The following is a 24,056-nucleotide window of genomic DNA, read 5'->3' as shown; positions in this document are numbered from 1 at the left end:
TGGTGACACCAGTGTTGTCAAAATTTTTAAGGAATTCTGTCAGCAAAAGACGGAATATCAAGTAGCCAGCCTTTCTGTTTAGAACCATAGCTTACGAGAGAGATTTCGTATACCGAATTAGCAGCGTGTGGTGACACATTTGGTTTCGTCTGTCATGAGGTTTTAATCTGCCATAAGATTCAAAGCACCCCTATATTTTCAATCGCAGATTTGCTGTTACCACTGGCCGGCCTGCATGACATCAGTTGTGGATGTTCCCGGAGCTGTGCCGACAGGACTTAGGAGACTGAATTGCAGTGGAAGGAGCCCCTTGCTTGGCCTGCTAAGCGAGGTAAGGTTCTTAAGTTTTAACCTGATACCTTTCTTTTCATTACATTTCAGAAATGAATATCACACAAGTGCTGCGAGTGGTGGGATATTTTGAAATGTTGTAATATCTTACATGGTTTTTCATCTATTGCAGGCAAGCCATTTTGCAAAGAATATACCTATAATATATCCATTATCTCACCCATAGTCCACTAGTTTTTGCATTAGACCAATAGTTTTGTAAAAACCAATGCGAGCAGCTGCAGCACTTGGGTGCATTGGGTACTCCCTTACTAATGTAGACAATACAATTTTATTTGGTGTTAATTGCATATGCTCTATCAGTTAACTTAAGCAGTCAACATGGTAAGGGCCAGTGAACTCGTCCGACTACTTGCCAGTAAACTAATTGTATCGTGTGGCGAACGCGCCGCACGGAGAACATGAGAGACGACACTGAAGCGCTGGCTGACACAGTGTACGCAGCAGCCGGTAGCCAAGCACGAACTCCGTTTATGTACACAAGCAAGCTACTAGATACATATGTAGAATGCCCAATGGGGGCCAGAAGATTGATTCCCAAACATAAACCGAAACTCAGACACCACATCATCCGCCCCTTGAAATAAATATGATGTGGGGTCCTCCATGCAACCAATGCACAATAATACAATGCACAGAATACACAGAAGAGTAAAAAATTGAACAAGATAACGCATGAAGAATTACACAGCAAACACAAGAAAATGGAAAGGTAATGTACACTTGAGAAGGGATAACACCACCAATAACACAAGCACGCACTGCACAGAGCACAACGAAGGATATGAATGTACGGCACAATATAAAATCAAGCAAGTCACACGAAAGCAAGGCACAATATGAAATATACTCCCCATCATCCTCTCCCCAGAGAGAGGATGTCCGCATACCGTATTTGCTCGATTCTACTGCGCCCTCGATTGCAACGCGCACCTGATTTCCACCGTGAAAAAAAAAAACAACGTAAGACATCGGTTGCAACGCGCACCCATTTTTCTCGCTGGCCCACACGATCACACCACTCGAAAGAACTACTCCTTTCGGGAGCGTCTTCCATTTAAATATGAGGTACGGGCGAAGCTTGTGCCCATCTGACGTGTAACAGAGCATTGCCGTCACTGTAGTTTTACCGTGGACCGATGTCAGCATGGGAACTTGCTTCACCCCCTTCTTCTCGACGGTTTTGGTGCCAGGCATGTCGAAGTAAAGAGGCGTCTGATCGGCATTCCCGATTTGCCCAAGCGGGTAGCCGTTGTTGCGCCGCAAGCTTAGGACGAACCTCTGAAAACTGTGAAGCTTTTCATCGTACTCCTCTGCAAAACTTTTCGCATATGCATGTTCCCCTTCGAAGGGAAAAGCCTTTCCTTTTCATAAAGTTAGTTATCCAGCACCTGCTCGCTTTAAACTGGCTTCGCATTAGACCTTTTTCTAAGACTAATTGCATAGCCCGCACTTGGAGCAGTTCTGTCGTCACGGGCCGCTGTGCCGCTCGCTGCTCAAGCACATCACACTCGCCGAGAAGCTCTTTAATTTGCGGAAACCGACCCTGCTGTGGTCCACTGAAGCCTTTGCGTGAAACTTTGCTGTCGACAATCTTCTGCTTTTGTTTCCGCCGGTCCCGCACGCACGTTTCGGGAACTCCGAACGACCGCGATGCGACCCGATTTCCGTCCGTTTCTGCACACGCGATGACTTTTCTTTTACAAACGGCATCGTGGTGCACTCGAGTTTTTGGAGTCGGCCCTTCCACGCCGTCGATGCTAATGCACTACTAGATGACAAACTCCTAAGCAAATGTACGAAGTGCCGCGCATGGGAAACACATAGGCAGAAATGGCAGACTGGCCATGCCGACGCACGTAGGGGGCGGCCATTTTGGATTTTCCAATGGCAATAGATTGACCGTAATTTTTTTGTTGGTACTCGATTCTAACGCGCATGCGATTTATGAACTCGCTTAACGGGAAAAAAGGTGCGCGTTAGATTCGAGTAATTACGGTAGTCACTGTAATGTTTCAGAGTACAGCGCCGACGCCTGTAGTGGTGCCATTTAAACGACACGCGTCTCAAGGGCAACCTCCAACAACAGTCCGGTGGAGCGTGAGAATCGGCCCATGTACCCTCCTTCCAGTGCACTTTTGGCACAGTAGAAACCGGAACAATCATGGTATGAAGTTCTGATGGGGCATGGTTTGGCACCACCGATGCAGGAGCTGTGCATAGAGCAGGAATGGGCCCGACTGGTGCAGCCGTGACTGGCCGAAACACCTCCGTTGCACGCAGAACAGGGACCGCCTCTGAAATCCCGGCCGGAAAGCTCGATGGATGCATCTCCGGCTGGCTGAGAACAGAACCAGCATCCTGGAGACTACCACCAGCCGAAAAAAGGACAGCCGGGGCGGGAGCAGCAGCAAGCAGAACGGGAGTAGCGGGCACAACCGAAGTATGGATGGCTGAGACGCGAACTAATAAAGTATGGTCAGCAGCAGCAGACCCGACCAGAACAGCCATCCTAGCAGTAGAAGTAATCCCACTTGAACCAGGTAGAGCCATGGTACGCTCAACTGCTGGCAACACGGCAGCAGCAGGCGCATCAGGAGCACGGCCAGCTGGGATGCTAACATGTGCAGTACAAGTGAGCACACGCTCAGTCTGGGCCACAATCGTCGCAGTACAGGAAGCCAAAGTATGGCCCGACCTGTCAGTAGGTGCATCCCATGTGGATCGGCAGACGCTACCGTAGTGTCCTCGACGTCCGCACCACAAAGATGTCCGGCTCGTGGCAGGGCAAGCGGCAGCGTCGGCCCAGTGCTGCGACAAACTGCAGCGGAAGCATGCTCCCACGCGAGTCGACAGCGATGCCGGAGAACGTAGTCGGACATGCCGGTAACCGAGGGAGAAGTCGCAGTCGTCGAGCAGACGGCGCGGGCTTGCGAAGCAGTTGGAGAAGGAGAAACGCTGCGAATGGTGGAAGGAAGATCGCCGAGTAGCGTCTGTCCCGACGAAACAGCATCGCTTGAAAGGGCATCCAGCTGCTGTAATCCGCGATCGGCGCACTCCTCTTTCATGGCGAGATCTAAGGCCTTCTGTATGGAGAATTCCGCTCCCATCTTCAGAATTTTTCTCCGCAGATTCGGGGACGCGATTCCTTGTACAATTTGGTGGAATGCCAGTATGTCAGTACTCGCACCGAAATTGCAGAGTCGAGCAAGCCGTTTAACCTCTAGAATGTATTGCACTGCGGTCTCGGCCGTTTTTTGTCGTAGCGTCTTGAATGAGGCACGCAGGCACATCGGATCGACTTGTTCGTCGAAAATCGTGTCGAACTGCTGGAGCGTTGCAGCATACACACCTTGCACCGCAACCGCTGTGACTGCATGGTCTACTGCCGGAATCGGTTCATCCTCCACAGCAAGCAGGTAGGAGTTCACACCTTCAACGCCCAGCGTGTTCAGTAGCAACGCCTTCTTGTGCTCCTGCATGGCGTCCCTGGCAGCGGCATCGGTGTAAGCTTGAATAACCGGACGCCACTGTTGCCATGGAATAGGAGGCTTACCAGTGCACTGCAGGAACAGGAGCGGATGTAACGTAGCATACATCCTTGTGTAGGAAGGTAGCCGAACCAGAGGACCGAGTCGGACGCGTAGCCCAGTATGCATGGTCTCAGTGGTCACGAACTGGTGATCAGCAGAAAATACCGCATCGGTGGGGTAGCTTGCACGGGTGCTGAGACGACAGCACGAGGAAGAAGGCTCGATGCCCACCTTATCCCATGATGCACGTGGATTGCAGATCCTTGTTGCCAAAATGTAGTATCGTGCGGTGTACGCACCACACAGAGAACACAGGGCACGGCACTGAAGCGTCGACCGACACTGTGTATGCAGCAGCCAAGCAGGAGCTCCGTTTATGTACGCAAGCATGCTACTAGATACATATGTACAACGCCCTCTGGGGGCCAGAGAACCCGTTCCCAAACCAGAACCAAAACCCAGACACCACACTAATCTTTGTGAACACGTAGGTATTGAGTGAAGGTTCTATGAGTTGAAGATCTCGTTGGTGGCTGCGGTGTTACGTGCGACAAACTGACAAGTGCATGGAAATCACAGCATGAACAAACAGGTGCTTGGAAGGTATGCTAGCCAGGTGTATATTTGTATGCGCTATTTTTCATCAACTGATTCTCTCTCGGTCGTGGGCTTGTGGCCAATCAGCCGCTTCTGATAGAAAAATATAATCTTTCAGTGAGGTCACGTGTCCTTTCACATTACGGCAGTGCATAATTTTATTGTTACATTTCATTGTTTAATATATGGCAGTGGATGTTTCCCGTAGCAACAGAAATATTGTGGTCCTGAGTGCCTGAGTGAATGTCTGATTCCCGGCATGGAGGAAGAAAAAAGTTAGGGTGCAACAGAAAGGAAAAAAAAGGTAATTCAGAGTATCGTATGTCTAGCTTCGCTTTCTGCCATATTGCCATTTTTTTTCAATCAGGAAAGGGTCTTTAATTCTTCTTTAATTGCTAACTTGGTCTTTCCTACAACTGGAAACATAGATCCCCTGAATGTTTTAAGCTAGTGTATTTATTAAAGATGAAGCCCGTATATAAGAATGCCGTTTTGAAATTCAGTCAAAACGTATCTATGTTATTGGTCATGGCACCAGGAAAGTGCAGGTGACAATGTCAAGAACCAGAATATTCATGTGGTTTTGAGGCAATGTCTCTTTGCCAGTTTTTTTTATTCATATAGTGTTGTTTGCTGATAGGTAGAGCATTAAGTTGGCTCCACACTAGCAAAAGTATTATCATTCCTTCTACGTGTCCTTTTTAACCATGAAACTATACAGCACAGGTAAAAAAGCTCAAGAAAATTTTGTTAAATATTGGTTAGCAAGATAAAATTAACGATTTCTCACATAAATGTTCAAATCACTTTTCACACGAATGTTTTATAAATATACAGAGGGCTCAACTTAAATGAAAATTATAGGCATAGCCTTAGCAGACAGGAAGAAAGCAGAGTGGGCAAGTGAACAGATGGGTGTTCATAATTGAAAGCAAGCGGAAGAAATGGACATTTTTGGGTGCATAATGCGTAGGAGAGATAAGCACTGTTCATTAAAGGTAGCTGACTATGATTCAAAGAGAAGGCAGACACATCAGAGAGAGACAAAAAACTAGGTGGGCAGATGAGACTAAGAAGTTTGCACGTATAAGGTGGCAGCAAAAAGCACAATACCGGGTTGATTGGCAGATCATGGGAGAGGCCTTTGCCCTGCAGTGGCCGTAGTCAGGCTGATGACAATGTAACCTTTGTAACGCATGCACAGGTAGACTGAAATAAAAACAATAGGTTGGGAGGTGAGAGTTAAGAGAAAGGCATAAAAAGTGTCGAGGACGTACTCTGCAGGTGCTTCAGGGAATTCTGTGCCCCTTCCCCGAAATTAAGCAGCATGCACACACATTCCCACTACCTCTCCTCATGCACATTCCTAAAGCACCACCTAAAAAAGGACCTGAAAATGACCACCTCTCTCATTGTATTTTGTTATTTCTTTAGAAATATAATGGTGCTGGCACCAGAAATGGCCCAGTGATATCTTTTAGTGATCTACGATTTGGCCCTTTTACAAAGAACCGAAATTTCAGGACCTCATAATGTCAAGTCGTTTTCGATCAGATTTGACACAGCTCCCATAAAATCCCATGCATTGGGAGCCTTGCTTTTATAGCAACTGTGGGACCAATCCTGCATTGTACGGTGCCGATCGGCTGTTCAAGAAGGCCCAGCCAGCCATGTTAATTTTTCACGTGGCTTAGCATTGTCTGCTTGGCTTTTTAATGATGGAATTGGCCGCCAAAAGCACTGTGAGCGAAATCTGCGATGGATTTTTAAGTTCCGCCACCAGAAACATGACCACCAACAACTGTATTTTTTCATCTAAACATGGTGTCTATGACCAGTTCTGGCACTCAAAATTGTATGTTTTGCATAAAAGTACACATTTAGAAATGAGTTTTTCTTTCCCTTAGTCATTCTCTTTGCTGATCCGATGGCTTTATCAGCCATAACTGCACTTGATTTCTTGTGGGGGGCTTGTGCAGTGACGACACCAAAGGCCTCATGAGACTGCTGGTGCTTGTGAGACACCTGGTACTACTGATTGGGAGTGGGAAAATGTGCCAGTTGGCGCTGCACAATTTCTTCATGAGAAAGGTTTCACATAAGGTTTTTCTTTATTAGCATACTCCACTTTCTCATTTTTTTCAGTTTATGGGCTTGCCAGTTTCTTGCTCCTAAGTTTTATTTTTACAGACCCGTGAAAAAAGTATCAGTGAGACTCGGCTGTAGTAATTTTCTTTTAATTCCTCATAAGCTCTATGTGATGACTTGGTTTGTTGTTTGCTTATCCTTAGCAGGTTTTCTTTTTGAATTTACCTTTTGCATGGGTACACTTAATTTGCTATTTGTTTCTTTGTTCTCCCTGTAAAGTCTATCTCACAAGCATACCAGGGAGATACGTTACCTCATTATTTTGCGCGAGTTTACCTTTATTTATAGTCAACAGCGAGTGCTATTCACGTTTGTACTAGCAAAGCTACCCTCCCCCCCTCATTTTAATTGTTATCAAAAGTTACCTACAGCTGCCATCCCCCGCCTCTCCTTTTCCTTTAAAAAAAATGAAACCTGGGTACGTGCCTGAAAAGTATTCACCTGAAGCCTTGTGGTATCCTTTTTTGTGCAGTCAGTTGTTTTCTCGAATGCAAAGCAAACTGTAAGGAGGCTGACAAAAGTGAAATGAAAAAAATTCATAAAGCCGAATTGTGTGGAGTCGACATTTCGACGAGTGGACTTTTCTTCCTCAAGGCTGGAACAGAACTGATTTCTGTAGTGCTAGCGTTTTTGCACTTCGTAGACTCGCTAATGTCCTCCTAAAAAAAGGAGGGTCAGCATTGAATACAGAAATGGGGGAGGAGGCACTGTGGCGAATTGTGTATGTGAAAGGGGAACAGGTGTTCCGTGAATAAAAAGAAAAAAAAAAAGAAGGAAGAAGGGAGGTGACGGGGAGGTACACGTTTTCCTGAATCATGGTCGTCAGATGTTAAAGGGACCGACAACTGCTCAGAACATGAAATGAAATGACTGCATGGATGGAAAGATTGTTTTTCATAGTGACTCAAATCAACCCTGTTTTTCTCGTGAGAAGTGAAGTTATATTTTTATTTCTTCATTGAATATCGGGAAAATAGCCTGTGGCACCGCTTGGTGGTTGAAACTTCAATTATCCGATGTGCCCTGTCACGTGGCCGTAAACTAGTGTATGCGGCCAACAATTTTTCTGTTAGTATTGGAATATTGTTCGCTTCTTTATAGTAAAAGATATTACTCCATAAAGATGTACTTATAATCCTGCGTTACTAGTGCGCTATAAACTGGCGCTGCCTTCGCTTGACGTAATGATCCTGTGCTCTTTAGAGCATCTTGAAGAACTTTCCTGTGTGCTCATGAAACAGTGCATGCAGTTTCCAGATCGCTAAGATTTTGGAGTGATGGGGTGTTTTTTTACCTACACTTTGTCCCAGAAATGACATGCAATGACGTTTTAAGTGAGTTGACTTGGCTTGTGTGTCGAGAGAGTAACGGTGACAGGACAACTAGTCCACGACACAGGCACATCAACCTTGGGCGCAGGTGTATTCAACGCGTTACAAATACAGGGAAGCTGTATAAAACCACATCCTAAATTGTAATGGCTTTTTATTTTCAAAAATAGTTGTAAAGTACAGAATAATTGTGGGTAAGCATAGGTACAGGAACTCCTGTGAAGGCAGAACAATGACAGCATGCACAAGTCACTAGAAGGGCTACCAGCATTGCCATCAATACTGAGCGTTGCTGGACAAAAAGGCACATCGGTGTTCAGTACCTTTTAAGTCGAAAAATGATGCTTATAAAAAAATTGGCCTCGTATCTGCATGTTACACTGCAATTGTCGTCGAAAGATGATAGTCTTGCATTTAGAGAGAGTGAACAAAATGTTTATTTGATGTTCTACGCAAGAAAATCGGTGAATGGTATTTTGGAGATGCTGCGTTAGAGTGCCTCGAGCGTGCAGCAGAGGTTAACGAGTACATCAAATCATCACACGGGAGACGTGAGCGCTATCTAGCAGTTATCTTGGAAAATGAAGCGCGCGCGTCCTGCGCGCCTGACTTGGAGGTGATAAGGTGTAGAACGCAAGGCAACGGGTAGGTGCCACCACCGTGTTATCTTAGCAAAGTGTTAGAAACACTTGCCTTTTTGTGCAAGCGTTGCATGGTCAGCGCAATGTGATAAAATCTACAATCCTTAGAATTACTTATGTATGCCTTTTCTAGCTAGAGACACACATGCAGAATATTGACATGTTGTTATGGTGCCTTAGATATGCGCAATAGTTGCTTTTTGATTGACAATCGCACAAGTATGAACGCTGAATTTTGAGCAGTATTGGTGGGTGCTGCTGATGGGGTCGGCCGTTTGGAGTATCGTTTGGCCACTTTGGTGTCGTTTAAAGTGCCAATAAGGGCAAACAAACGGAGAAGTGCACAGACAGACGGACAGACAAACAGACCAATATTTTGTGTCGAAGGTTTCAAGAAAGACTATCGTCTTTAATAACTATATGTTTTTGGGAGTAACTACTGCAGCTGTGAACACGGCGAAGGGTAAGCCTTCGGTCGCACCAGAAAAAAGGTTGGGTAGAAGAAAATCAGTTGTCAATTTCTTTAACAATGCTAAGTTTGAAATTCCTAGATGAACATCACCGGCGGGACAGTCCTATTCTCCGATGTGCTTTTAAGCAATATCCCCAGTCCACGAGGTATAAGTATGGATGCTCCATTTTCTGTGGAAGAGCTAGAAGCTGCACTAACACTGTGTAGGCGTTCTTCTTTACCAGGGCCCGATGGGATAACGATATGGCTCTGCGTCACTTAGGCCAAGCAGCTAGATGACGACTGCTAAATTTATTTAATCAGTCATGGGAAGATGGCACCGTACCTCAAGAATGGAAACGGAACTGTCTTGTGCCACTTCTAAAAGCAGGGAAGTCCCCTCTGGTGCTGACACCATACCGGCTTGTAGCTCTCGCCAGCTGCATTGGGAAACTCGTGGAGCGCCTGGAATGGTTCCTTGAACGGCACAATATTCACCCCGACTCCGTGGCGGGATTTCGACGAGGCCGCTCATTGATTGACAACGTCATCGATTTGGTGTCATCAGTAGAACAGCATAAATTTAGAAAACAACTAGCACTTTCGCTCTTTCTTGATGTGAAAGGTGCATATGAAAACGTTTCCCATCAAGCTATACTAGACACACTGCTGTTCATTGCACTGGGAGGGCGAATGTTTCGATGGATCTGAAGCTACCTGACAAGAAGATCCTTTTTTGTATATACTGAAGGTGGCCCTACCTCAGACCACTACACCTGCCATGGCGTCCCGCAAGGTGGTGTTTTAAGCCCAGTTCTTTTCAATCTTGTCTTGCTTGGCCTGGCGGAAGCTATTCCTGAAACAGTCAGTGTTTCAATATACGCTGATGACATCTGTGTCTGGGCATCTGCATTGACACGCCTACAAATTCGAGCAAGGATACAAAGGGCAGCGTCGCAAGCATCTGACTATGTTCGCACGCAAGGCCTAACAGTCTCAACAGAAAAATGTGCACTGGTGGCCTTCATGCGCAAGGCGATGGCAAGTTACCCGATAAGCATTGATGGCCAGCCCATCTCTTACAAGCGTAGCCATCGTTTTCTAGGTATCACTGTTGACCGCGACCTCTCTTGGAGCCCTCATGTGACTAGCTTGAAAGCGAAACTGGTATCTATTGTACACATCCTGAAAGTCATCGCTGGAAAAAGATGGGGTTCGTCATTGAGTTCCATGCTACAGCTTTACCAAGCACTTTTTATTGGTGTACTGCGCTACAGTTCTCCTCTGCTTTCTAAAACTTGCAAGACAAACATTCAAACACTTCAGAGCGTGCAAGCACAGGCACTACGTGTTTGTCTCGACCTACCACGAACTACCTCAACCGCTGGAACAGTGATATTGGCTTGGGATCATCCGGTTATGACTTACGTCACAACTGACGTGCTGAGAGCACATGTTCGGCACATTTCACGGATGGTATCGAGCCACTTGACATTTCTGCCAGAACAACGGCCGCAGGCGTCGTTCTCTAAGGTCGTCAGCTCCCACTACGCTTTGCTACCATCCGGTTTTATACCCTTGGCGCGTTCACCGTCCGCCTTGTGGAGCCTACGACAACCTGACGTGCGCCTTTCCGTCCCAGGAATAAGAAATAGAAAAGTCCTTTCTGCCTTGGCCTTGAAGCAAGCGACTATGGACTGTTTACACACTTTCTATGCTGACAGAATTCACGTATACACGAATGGATCTACCACCCAGACTAGCTGCACCGGCACCACTGTCCTTCCATCGCGACACATCAACATCACTTTCAAACTTTGTCACGTGAGCACATCGACATGTTCGGAAATTGTTGCCCTGCGAGGTGCCATCGATTATATCAAGCAACAACCGGCTAATCGATGGGCAATATTCTGTGACTCCGAGGCGGCTCTACAAATTCTTTCCTCGGCACTTCGTTTTGGGTCCTACGAACAACTAGTATGGGAGATTAGAAAAATGCTGCACTATGTGACCGAACGAGGACACAACGTTGTGTTCCAGTGGATACCAAGTCATTGCGGTATCCCCGACAATGACCTCGCCAATGAAGCAGCCAGAAATGCACACGTACAAGCAAACCCTGAGTCCGTACGTTTATCTAGGATTGACTCGGCTAGATACCTAAGTAAGCTGGCGCAGGACATGACACTCCAGAAGTGGCAGTCATCACAGTTCGCACATCATCGACTATATTCTCTCGATCCATCTCTACGACTGCGGCTACCCTCTGGTCTTTCTAGGGAGGAAGGTACAGTGTTGTGCGGTCTGCGTCTGGGTGTCGCCTTCAGGAATGCCTACTCATTTAAGATAGAGATGGCCGGCAGCGCGGAGTGCAACGGCTCTGCCGTCGATGAGACTATTGAACACATCTTATGTTACTGCCTGGCATACACAAACGAGAGGCTCCAACTGTGCAGTGTTTTAAATCAACTGGACAGAAGTAATTTCACTGTCGAGAAAGTATTGGGACCATGGCACTGCCAATCCAATTTCCGAAAGGCAACGAAAGCACTGTTGCATTTTCTCAAAGACACCGGTTTGTTTCATCATTTGTAATAGTGAAACTGTTACGCGTTGGCCCAGTCAGTGACCTTTTATCTGCTCCTCTATAACTTTCCTTCCCCTCTTTCATTACCCAGTGCAGGGTAGCCTACCGGTGCTCAGCCCTGGTTAACCTCCCTGCCTTTCTCCTTGTGTTCTCTCTCTCTCCTCTAGATGGAGGGCTTAACTCACATTGGGTTTCTTTGTGTATGTATTATGCCGAATGCATTTAAGAGCCCTTTTAGAAACTTTTATGCCTACCGGCTGGAGGGTATTGAACTCATGGATAAGGTATGATTTTGTATATTTTGCACACCGGAAGTTTGACTAAAGTATGTAGAGCTTGAAATTGTTGAAATTGTGTCCTGCTATATTGAAATGCTGTGCCACTGTTTTCGGTATATTTTCTTGTCCTCTCCGCATGATGACTGTTTAATTTAATGTTAACAGGCTGTCCTGTTTTGCCAATCTACTATTTATAACAATATGATGGTCTACATTATGGCTTTCTAAAATATAAATTGGGTCGTTCTTCTAGTTCACTAAAGCTTAGAGCCTATAAAGTCATAGTTCGTCCTTCTCTTGAATATGCCAGCATTGTGTGGGACCCCCACACAGCTGGTAATATACAGAAAATAGAAAAGATACAACGATTAGCTGCTCGATTTATATACAACCGGTACAGATGTCGCGATTCACCGTCAGCCCTGTTGCAGGATGAGAACCTCCAACTTTTGGCCGATCGAAGGAAAACTGCACGGCTTAACTTTTTCCGCCTTTTATACTTTTCCAGATCAGGATTGCATGCACCAGATTACATAACACAGGACTCAACCAGGGCTTCACGTCATAAACATAGTCGTAGCATTACACCTATATTTGCACGCACTAACATTTACAAGTATTCATTTTTCTTGAGAACTGTCTCTGATTGGAATTCTCTGCCCCATGATTCCCCTATGCTCGACACGCCGAGATGAAACTATACCCTTTTCTTGTCGCTTAAGTCTGCTTCTTTGCCTGTATTTGTCCCTTGTTTTTCACGAATTTTTAATGTACATGAATTCTGTTCTGCAGTGAATGTATACTGCAGCAGAAGTGTATGTATGTAGAAGAATTTTGAACTGTATTGCCCTCTTCTGCATGGACCATACTTGGTCCGCAGTATGTGATAAATAAATAAATAAATAAATTATCTACAGGATCAATGTTCAGCTTTTTCAATTTGCTGCAAAGAAACGAATGTGTTACTGTGTTGAATGCCTTATGGAAGTCTAAAAACACACTGTAAATTCATCCCCCTGAATCATTAGTGGAAACCAGTAGGCTTGCGCAAATAGTGAATTTCTGGTTCGAGTGAATTTGAAGCACGTAGTAACTTTGGTCAAATAATTTCGAATCCAATGTGAATAGTATAAACATCCTATATTATAAAAAATTGGTGTACTTATCATTACCTAACTACCTATACATTTCTATGAAAAAATTGAAAGAAGGCCTATGTAGATGCCATTTTTTTTCTTCATGGGAAGTGGAGACCACTTTGAATAGTTGTTGGATTTGACTTCCTGTAAGATACAAGTGATAACTTGTATAATATGTTGTATTTAAAAATTTGTTACAGATAGAGCATGTAAGTTGGTATAACAAGCTTTTAAACTTAAATTATTCATCATTGTGAGGGTAATATTTTTATTTAACCTCAAAAAGGGGCTTCACGGTAGTGTGGATTTCCTCTGATTATGTTTTTTCACGGCTTAATATTTTATTGCAATGAAACCACTTTTACAGGAGTTTACATGTGAACTAATATAGGTAGATTTTAATAGATGTTTTTACCGCTTAGCATTTGACTACTGCCATGAAACAGCTTTACACGATTGTTTGTGAAATGAACAAATAGATGTGCATCTATTTGTTCATTTCGAACACTTCGAAATTTTCAATAACTTAAATTCGGTTCAAAGCAAATTCTAATACTGTATTATTCATTCCAATATTAAAAGCATTCAAATATTCACACAAGCCTAGAAACTATGTCATGATAAAGTGCACATGAACCTCCTTCGCATTTATTAAGATTTTGTTTTCAATGAAACGTTTTGTTATTCCAGAGTATAGACCATTTTCACGGAGAGCAGGAGCGTGGCCTCGAACCGGCGCATTTCTGTCACTCTCTCTCCATCGACCGTTCGGCCACCGCCGCTGGTGATTGCGGATTGCTGCATTGTTCATGTGGGCCCCGTGAGAGGTAAATGGGTTTTATTTCTTTTCCTTCTTTTTCTGATGCACTAAAGCAGTCGTGCTGCCGAAATTTCAAATATCGGACGAGAAAAGGTCGACAGGCTGCCACGGCACTGTGTTTGGCTGCGGCAACTACTATCAAAGGCACAGAACGCTGGCACTCGAGACTTGCGAGATGCACCTTCCTTCGAAATGGCTTTGCTTAGGTCACAGGCCTCCTTTTGCAACAAATATTTTATAATATGTGGTGTCTGTCCTTGTGGCCGTTCCTTCATTACACCAGTTTGTGATTCTTGTGGAGTGCTGGTACACTTCATCATTTGCAGCAAAGAGAAGCGAAGCCAAAGCTGACGGTTAATACTGGAAATGTTTTGCCCAGAATTCGCCTGCTGTAACACCAACATACCCCATTTTCATGCTACAACACTCGAACTACAATGCCTGCGGCTACCGAAATTGAAGCGCGTGCAATTACAAGATTATCGATTGAGCACTTTTCACACTGCATGGCAGAAAGGCTCACATGACAAAACTGTTCTTTGGCTCAGGAATGTGCCTTCAGCGTTCTTTCGACGGCACGCCATTTGTCGACTTGTCAATTTTGCGACAATAACTGGGGCAGTTCTATGGCAACTGCACTTTTTTTTCTCGCGGCAGCCCGAGTGTCGTAAATAATTAACCCACAATCGTTAAAGCTAGGGCGTTACTTTGACGCTTTCGCTCGTCGTGATGCTTTTTAAAAAAGAACGACAACAATGTTACCGAAAACGGGAGCACTTTTGTGTATCGCCACAGGGGGTTGCTCGTGCCGAAATGAACTTATGTCATGCTATGCTTACAGATCTGTAAGGATTTTATTTAATTTTCGCTTTGTGTTGCTTTTTATGGAAGTTCGAGCTCATCTGTCGTTCATCCATTTGTTATCCTACGGAACGACCAGACACAATTTTTTTACTAAGATGACGACACGATTCAACACAATCATCGGTGTTTGGGCTTGCTTCATTGCAGAAACGTTGTATTACGACGTTCTGAGCCGAACCAGATGATCTGCGAAGGATTGCAGAGTAACAATAAACTCAAAGAATCACAGCTAAGAAACCCAAGAGTCATTTTCAACGCTGAGGCATGCAATTGAAGTGCAGCTGGACAAAGGCGTACGTTTTGGTTTGTCTCCATTCATGTTTTGCCCATTAGTTGTAGAATTGTCAGAAAATTTAATGCCAGTGCATTCTTATAGAATTTAACAAAACCAACTATAACAAAAATGCTAGCCAATTACCAATTTACACGGGTTGCTCAAGGAATGCATTTCAATTCTACCTTCCTCTTGTCTGTCATCAGCACTGCTGCAGCGATGTCTTATGGGTTGCCGCTGCTTTCTGTTTCTGCCATTTTGAAGCTGACAGCTTAACGATTGCTGACTAGCGCCTCTACACTTGCGAAGGGTTGCTGTGTTTTGGCCATGTACCACGAAGAACAGCAATACCTTGTGTACTGAGTGTGTACACTGCATAGACTGCCGCAGATCCCCTCACACCGACAGGGCGGTGAAACGTTGCAGATGCTAGGAAGTGCTGCGGCGAGAAAAGTGGCAGCCTCCTTGTCAATATAGTCTATAAAATGTGCTCCATTACCTCACACATTATTGTGGTTAGAGATATTGGTCTGTAATTTCCAACATTCATTCTTGATCCCCCTCTGTGGATTGGAATGACAAACGCAGTTTTCCAGTCAACAGGTAGGATGATTGTCACCAAGGATTGTATATAAATCAGTGATCCCTCGTTACAAAAAAGTCAGCAGGATAGCGGGAAAATTTTGTGCTGGTGGTATTTCAAAATAAGTGACCACTCTAGAGAACCTGAAGCAGTTGAGCCTTAATTGCACCCATACTGCAAGGAAGTCTAATCAAATACAAAATGTGTTCAGGTAAGCAAAACTATGCTCAGGCACAAAAAAATGACAAAAAATAGTGAGCTTTGGCTGTTTCAAACTCTCAGCTGGGTGCGAGCAACCCCGGCTCCAATTTGACCAGGTGTCCCACGAGGCTGTTGTCACCGCCCATGGATTCAACATCATTTCGCTACAGGCATAGGCACTCCTGTGTCTTCTCCAACATGGTTGGGAGTTCATGCGGTTCTGTGCCTGCCTGTTCGTTGTTCTTGTCAGGGCCACCAGCAGCATTGGCTGTCCCCGCATTCATCGCAGGGGTGACCATATCAGTAGCACTGTCAGCCAATGGAAATGCCTCGAAGTTACCTTATACCTCTTGCCCAGCAATTTTATAAACAGCCTCATACAGATTGCTGCAAGTTCGATCATCGCCAGGCTGGTCATCGTCAGGTTCGCTGACAATGGCGCAGGGAAAGCAGGTATGCACAAAATAGTTGGGGACCTTCGAATGTACAAGTCCTTTTCACGAAAAGTTCAGCAAATCGATCGCACCAAGCCAGTCAATGTTGTACCTCTTGCTGGAATCATATGCTGTGGACATGCTCTGAAAAAATGCCTTGCCGTACAGCTTCCGATACATGTAAGTGGTGCTGTGACCTATTCGTTGTCATACCGCAATTGTGTTTGCAGACCGAAATTCCAAAGCAGTCGCCTTGAAGTTGTTGATGTTCCTGTGGCTCGGACAATAGTCTTTTAAGAAAAGTGCTTGCCATTTCTTCGCATCAAACCTTCTTGAGGCGTACGTAGTTTTCAAAAGTAGATTGATTGATGTGTGGGGTTTAACGTCCCAAAACCACCATATGATTAGGAGAGACGCGGTAGTAGAGGGCTCTGGAAGTTTCGGCCACCTGGAGTTCTTTAACGTGCACCCATATCTAAGCACACAGGCCTACAACATTTCCGCCTCCATCGGAAATGCAGCCGCCGCAGCTGGGATTCGATCCCACGACCTGTGGGTCAGCAGCCAAGACCTTGGTCACTAGACCACCGCGGCGTGGCTTCAAAAATACCAACAGTTATCCATGTTCGCTTGTCGCTTCTGTTCCTGCATTCCTCGGGAATAGTTGTATTCTGGAAACACCGCAGCTTCTCTGCCCTCTAAAGTATCAACAAAGAAAGCTTGTTTTTATCAGTTGCATTGGCACCAAATGACACCGCAATGTGCTCCTTGCTCTGCTTTCCTCCAGAAGAGAATCTGCTAGTGGTATTGAATGTGCGATTTGGTAGTGTCTTGTAGGAAAATGCAGCCTCATCTAGGTTGTAGATGTCTGTGCCTTCATGCTTTTCAAGTAGAGCTTGAAGCCTATGTTGGTATCATAAGTCTACAGTGTCGAGGTTCGCAACTGCGTTTTCATAAACGATAAATTTCTAGGTCGTATCATGTCGTTTCTTAAACCTCTCAAACCAGTCATTGCTGCACTTGAATTCTTTATGGCCCATTTAGGAGAGTGAAATCTTCGCCTTTTGCATTAGGTGCAGGTTCATGCGCTGGAAGATTCTGCACTGCTGGCGTTCATCAGCCATTGTAGAAGTGCACCGTCCACTTTGGAGTATTTTGAAGTGCAATTCCTTTTTTTCTTTGCTGAGAAGTTCTTTTCAAAGTCATTGAGCACAGCTTCATTGTTTTTCAACACAGTTGACACAGTAGACGGCAGTATGATTAATTCCTTTGCACTGTCTGTTTTCTGCTGGCTGCCTTTTTGTACTTCTTCTATCAGCAGAACTTCTGCTCCAAAGTCAGACACCTTTGCCCGAAGACTGTTGGGACATTTTATTACTCTAGACCACAAAAACAGAGAGGCATGCTTATCAAATCACTCTGAATACCACAATAATGCGGCCTGTAGCACGGGCCCCAAGGCACACGCTGGTAGCACCATAATGACCCAAGGTGGCGGGTGACACACAAGCTTTAAAATGTCATCCAACCATCTGGTTTTTCTCGTGTGTGTGGTGATGGTGATGGTTGCAATGGCAGTCTTGGCAATGGCTTCTTCTGTTGCAGAAGAAAGGCGATTGCAGCTGTGCAAAAAGCAATAACTGTGGAAAAGCGCCAGTTGGTGAAAGCGTGTGCTCGGGAAGGCAGCTTTAGAGGAGCAGCGGCGCAGAAATTGGCAGCAAGGTGGCCAGGGAGACCAGAGTTGATTGTCAAGGTCGTGGCTGAGCAGGGCCACCTCCCATTGCGCCCCGGGGTTCGAGACTGCTATGTCTACCTTGTTCATCGATGCCTCTTTCTGTTTAATACAGGTATGTTCTCACACTTCCTTTTCATCTTACTTTCATAAAGACCCGACTGGGGGTATACAAGACGTAACTGTGCATGTAAAAGTGGTTACAAGATGTAATTCGTGCTGAAAGCTTTTTTACATGCAGTTGCTTCCATGAAGGCAGATGAGCTTGTGTTAGAAAGAATATTGTGCGAGGTCATTCCAGTGTTTGGCTGCTCAAAGAAACAAAAAGGATGCAAAGGTGACTGTACGTGCGTGTGGACAAGGGGAGTTTTAAAAGGGGTGGCCAATGCGATAGGATATGCGTGTTGGTGGCTAAGTACACAGTGTGTGATTGAGCGTGCTGTGGTAGAACTTATGAAATACTATAAACTGGCAATTAGATGTCGATTAGAAAGGGTTTGCTGTGTGCTACAGTGTTGCTTTGGCTCTACACACTTTACACTCATCGGATGAAAAAACATCTGGGCAGCAGAAGTGAAAGACTGCGAAGTTTGAATACGTGTGTCAGCAGTTGTCTCTAGGCTACTGTCTGTTTTTTATTTAGCTTGGCATGTAGTAGAGGGTAGTGGCTAACGGAACATTTATCTGTTCGATGTCTAGTATAGTGTGATGTTTCTGATAGGGGATAGGGGTCATGCAGTCTGCCCACTTTCAGTCAATCTTGTAATTGAGTATTACTTGTTCATTGTCAAGCTTGTGTTGGTCAATGAGCTTGAGAATGACTTAAAAAAACTTAACTAAGAAACAAATCTCAGCTTTCTGTTGAGACTACAAAGCACCAAACATTCAGGACTGCAGAGCCTTTTCATCCTGATGCATCACAATATACAGTAAAATTTTATTAATTTGACCACATTAATTCGGAATTTCGGTTAGTTTGGCCACTGCATCTGGTCCCGTCTAAAATGTACATTGTCCTATGACTGAAAACTCATTAATTTCGACAAATTTGCCGTGCTTCGGTTAATTGAACGCTCGACCAGGGTCGAGCCATGGCGGGGAAGCAGGAGCGAATTTCGTCGGCCAAATCGACAGCGCACCTAAACAACTTTGGGATCAGAATGCCGCCTCACGTTCGAAACTTCGCCCATGGGTAGTACATCTCGGAGGCACCGAAAAAAAAAAAAAAAAAAAACGCACACATACACATGGTAGTCTTAACAACCAAAATGGAAGGCAGTGTATCGCTGCTGTCATAAGTAACGGGTACCCTACGGATTTGCCTTTCCTTTTTTTTTTTCGCGCGTTGAAAACATTTGCGTGACGGTTGAGTTGGATTGCTCACCTCTAGTGTGCTTTAAATTATTTATCTGTACATGATCAGTGCCATCTGCAGTCCTACTGTTTGCTGTTTTTTGAAAAGTTCGCCAGTTTTTATTTTGTTTTTATCACTGTGCGTTTTTGTGTGTGTAAGTGTGTGTGTATTTGTGTTGCCTACTTCCTGTGCGCCCGCGTGTCCAGCGCGCGTGCAGTGCCAGGATAGCTTTTTTTTCGTCTCCTGCCGCCCCAACTCCCGCAGCGAAGAGGGCGAAGTATGAAGCAAAGGATTTGGCTGCGAAGGTAAAAGTATTGAAGGCATTGCAAGCGGGAGCATCTCTATAAGAAGTGATGGAAAAGTTCTATGTTAAGAAGAGCACGCTGAGCACTTACGTGAAGAACGAAGAGAAGAATATGCAAGCGCATGACGGGGACATGTTTGGCGACCAAAGAAAGAGGCATCGAACAGCAGCCCATTTCAAGCTAGAAGAAGCGCTGTTGCACTGGATTGCCTTTTCGTGTGATGCGAGTTTGCCCTTAAGCGGCCCCCTTATCTGCGGAGAAGCAGAGAAGTTCGCGGTGACCATGAACATTGACTCCTTCAGTGCATCGCAAGGCTGGTTCGACCGCTTCAAAAGCGACACGGGCTGGTGTTCCGCAACGGGTGTGGTGAAAGAGGTGCGGTTGACGAAAGTGTTGTGCTGGACTGGCGGTCTGGACTATCTGTGTGCCTTTCTACGTACGAGCCATGCAACATTTTCAACGCTGATGTGACAGCACTATTCTATAAGGCTCTACCTGACAAGACAATTGCTTTTAATGGGACCCGTACGTCGGTGGAAAACGAAGAGCGCGTGACAGTTCTTCTGGCTGCTAACATGACCGACACAGAGCGGCTGCCGCTGCTGGTGATAGGGAAGGCTGCAAAGCCAAGATGTTTTAAGAATATCAAGCAGCTGCCTGTCGAGTACTGGTTCAACAGAAAAGCTTGAATGACTGCCAAACTCTTTCAAGCCTGGCTGCGTTTGCTCGAGCACCGCTTTACGGCCAAAGCTCAGAAGGTGTTGTCCGCGCTAGACAACTGTAGTGCGCACATGAAGGTGTCCGGGCTCGAGAACATTGAAGTGCTATTCCTGCCTCCGAAAGCAACGGCTTCCCTGCAGCCGATGGACCAGCGAATCATACAGTTCGTGAAAAGCCGGTATCAACGGCAGGCACTCGAGCGGATGTTGCTCTGCATGGAGTCAGGCAAGCAGTACGAAGTAAGCGTGCTAAGCGAAATGCACATGCTACATACGTGTGGAACAACAAACCGCCTGCAGTAGTTGCAAACTGCTTTAGGCATAGTGGCATCGTGCAAGTTGCTGCTGATCCGGGTGTGGTGGCCGATGAGTAAACCGGCGAAGAGCAAGACGACCGCTATGTGAGCATGATGCCAGCTAATGTGCTCCTTGGCGATTACTTTGCAATCAACAGTGATGTTGCCATGGCCGGCACAGTGACCAACAGCGATATCGTCGCCAAAGTCTTGGACGGCGAAGGGGACTCGGTTGAGGGGAACGTAAGTGATGCTGACGAGCGTCCACGGCACACAATGACGGAGAGTGTTCATGCGTTGGCCGTCTTAGAGGTTGTTTCCTTGGACAGTGTGCGCGGACTAAGCCACCTGCAGGAACTTCGCAAAATTGTGACTTCGTCGCACATTGCGTCTGTGAAGCAAACCGCAATCACAGACTTTTTAATAAATAAAAGTCTGATGGTGTAAGAGACATTTTTCAAGTGTTTTGATTGTACTCACGATAATTTGTACCCTCAATTAATTCGGACATTCTCTCCGGTCCCGCGAAGTTTGAATGAACGGGGTTTTACTGTATAGAGTAGACTTTCAGTAAACGGAACATGAATAATCGAGGAAAATGTGTTCCATTTAACAAAAGTTCCATTTACTGAGAGGTGAACATGGGAGAAGAATACAAGCCCGAAACCAAGCATTGCAGAGGCAATAGTTTCGTTACTGAGAGTCTGCTGTATTTAAAGGTATACATCATGAAGGCCTATTGTTATTACCAGGTCCCGGTCTAACCGTCTAACTTCAGAAAAAGTGCTATCACTATCTAGTTTGTACCCTCAACAGTCTTTTTTGTATACACTTTTTAGTTTGCATAGTATGACCCAAACATGCTAGCTTTTTATTGGTGAAGTCACGAGGTGTTTATCATTGTGCTTCATCTACACTGATGATTATTTCACTGGTAAGGTGGCTGAGATACACACAGCACATCTCTCAACTGTTCGCTCGTTTCCGTGATTATCACTTCATTATCAGTACTAGCAGAAGCCAGTTTGTTGGTCATTGGTTGTCTTGGAGATAAATGTTTTGGCATGTTACATCTCAATGCAAGGTAGGGCTCTGTGACCTGACAATGTCTAGGCCTTCATCACCTACAGTGAAAGCTCGTTAATTCACACCTCATTAATTCAAAATTTCGGATAATTCGAAATGGTCGCCGCAGTCCGGTCCGCAGTGCATAGGAGACCATGTGTAAAACGATTCGTTAATTCGAACAGAAATTGCTGCCTCTACGGATAATTCGAAGCGCGCGCCGCCGAGCGTCATCATCGTCAAACACTAGTGGAAGCTTTTACGGTCGAACGATAGGTGGCACGACCAGTTTTTTCGAGCTTCAAGTGGCCTCCAAGCAAAGGGCGAGCAAAGTATGGCCTCCAAAATCCAGGGTGCAATTTTTTTTTTCCCGTAGCCCTCCCGCTATCTCAGCGCCTGGCGCCACTTGTACGCGGGACCCACGGGACGCTGAGGAGTCGGCGGAGTAGTCCTAGCAGTCCTAGGCCGCTCCCGGCAGCGTCACTTTGTTCCTCGAGCACGTTGTTCATTCACGCCGTCAAGCCGCCTTATTCCGCATCGAAGTTGCAAGATGCCACGGGGAAACTACTGCGTGAAGGCTGTCAAGGAGAAGGTGGAGATTTTGCGAGAGATTGACCAAGGAAACTCGAGCAAATACGAAATCGCGAGGAAGCACGGCATACCTCCGAGCACGTTGTCAACCTACATACGCAACAGGACGGCCATTGAAAACGCCTATGAAGCCGAGGATTTCGGCACCAGTCGAAAAAGGCTAAGGACAGTGAAGTTCCCGGAACTGGAGTCAGCTTTGATTATCTGGGTTAAAGAAATGAAAGCCCAGAGTATCGCATTGAGCGGCTCTATCATCATGGCCAAGGCAGCCGATTTCGCCCTGCGCTTGGACATTGAACACTTTGTCGCCTCCGAGGGATAGTTTCATCGTTTCAGGGAGCGGCACAATCTCGTATTCCGCGCGTTATTCGGCGAGGCAAAGGAAGTGGACGCCAAAACATGCGCTACTTGGAGAAGCGACACCCTGCAGCAGTACTTGGAGAGCTACTCACAGCGTTATTTTTCACAGCGTTATTTTTGTCTCACAGCGAGACAGCGTTATTTTTCAAGTTGCAGCCAGACAAGACGATCGCAAACAAGGGAGACAAACAAGGGAGACAGCTGTGCCGGTGGCAAGTGCAGCAAAGAGCGTGTCACTGTTCTGGTCGCCGCAAATATGACCGGTACGGAAAAGGTCCCCCTTTTTGTGATTGGCAAAGCACTCAAGCCACGGTGCTTCAAAAACATTCGCTCACTGCCGACGGAGTACGCCGCAAACAAGAAAGCCTGGATTACAGGTGACTTATTCAGGAAGTGGCTACTGAAATTCGACAGGCGAATGGAACTGGGCGGCAGACGCGTTCTTCTTGTCGTCGACAACTGTTCAGCGCACAAAGTCGACGTTGAGCTGAGAGCAACCAAGTTGGTGTTCCTTCCAACAAATACGACTGCGGCCCTACAGCCAATGGACCAGGGTGTGATAAGGAACATTAAGTGCTTTTGTAGGCATCACGTGCTGGAGAGAATGATTTTGTGCGCGGGCGACAGGAAGGACTTCGGCATTACTCTGCTCACTGCCATGCACATGTTGGCGCGCGTGGGAACAGGTGACCGCGACCACAATCGCAAACTGTTTCCGCCACAGTGGATTTGCAGCTGGAAGTGTGCAGGATAGTTGTGACGTCGATGTGGATGGGGCTGAGGAGCTCATGCCACTGGCATTGCGCGACACTCTTCTGGGCGTACGTTTTGCCGATTAGGTATGTTGATGTTGACACCGGTGCATCGGTGTGTGATGCCCTGACTGATGAGGACATTATCGCTCAAGTAGCCGGTGCGCAGCCTGATGCTGAAGAGCCAGAAGGTAGGAAGACAAAAATGACGAAGCGCCTGTGCGCCCGTCGGCTTCTGCGGTGATGGAGGCACTTAATGTGGCGCGTCTCTTTTTCAGCTTTGAAGATGGTGAAGAGAATTCCCTGCGCCGCGTCCGCGTGCTGGAACAGAGTGCCGCAGCTGTGGCATTCAGAGAAAAGAAGCAGATGGTCATCACGGACTTTTTTGGCCAATAAATATTTTTCGTGACCCCACCCCTGAAATCCACCCATTTTTGCTCACTTTCATTATTTCGAATTTCGTTTAATTCGAAATTGCTCAGCGTTCCCATGGAATTCGAATTAACAAGCTTTTACTGTATCTGCTACCAGCATCCATATGGAGCCTGCATATATTTTTCAGTCTCATCAAATAATATAGCCGCCTCATTCATACATGGTCTACATTTTTAAAGCCCTTGAAGTGCTCCTATATGCTTCGTAAAGTG

General features: G+C 45.8%; 1 protein-coding gene across 1 annotated transcript in view; it reads left to right on the top strand.

Annotated features, from left to right (window-relative positions):
- LOC119170673 (uncharacterized) overlaps positions 1-23,832 on the top strand; it is a 34,728-nt gene extending 10,896 nt beyond the window's left edge. Inside the window, exons 2-5 of the mRNA XM_075886917.1 lie at positions 209-331; positions 13,750-13,886; positions 17,841-18,082; positions 19,528-23,832. Of these exons, the coding sequence (XP_075743032.1) occupies positions 236-331; positions 13,750-13,886; positions 17,841-18,082; positions 19,528-19,604 (552 nt within the window). The 5' untranslated portion in view covers positions 209-235 and the 3' untranslated portion in view covers positions 19,605-23,832. The remainder of the gene's footprint in view (positions 1-208; positions 332-13,749; positions 13,887-17,840; positions 18,083-19,527) is intronic.
- The last annotated feature ends 224 nt before the right edge of the window (positions 23,833-24,056 follow it).

This window comes from Rhipicephalus microplus, chromosome 2 (genome assembly GCF_043290135.1).
Source record: "Rhipicephalus microplus isolate Deutch F79 chromosome 2, USDA_Rmic, whole genome shotgun sequence".
Lineage (NCBI taxonomy): Eukaryota > Metazoa > Arthropoda > Arachnida > Ixodida > Ixodidae > Rhipicephalus > Rhipicephalus microplus.
This window is presented reverse-complemented; position numbering and strand designations above follow the sequence as displayed.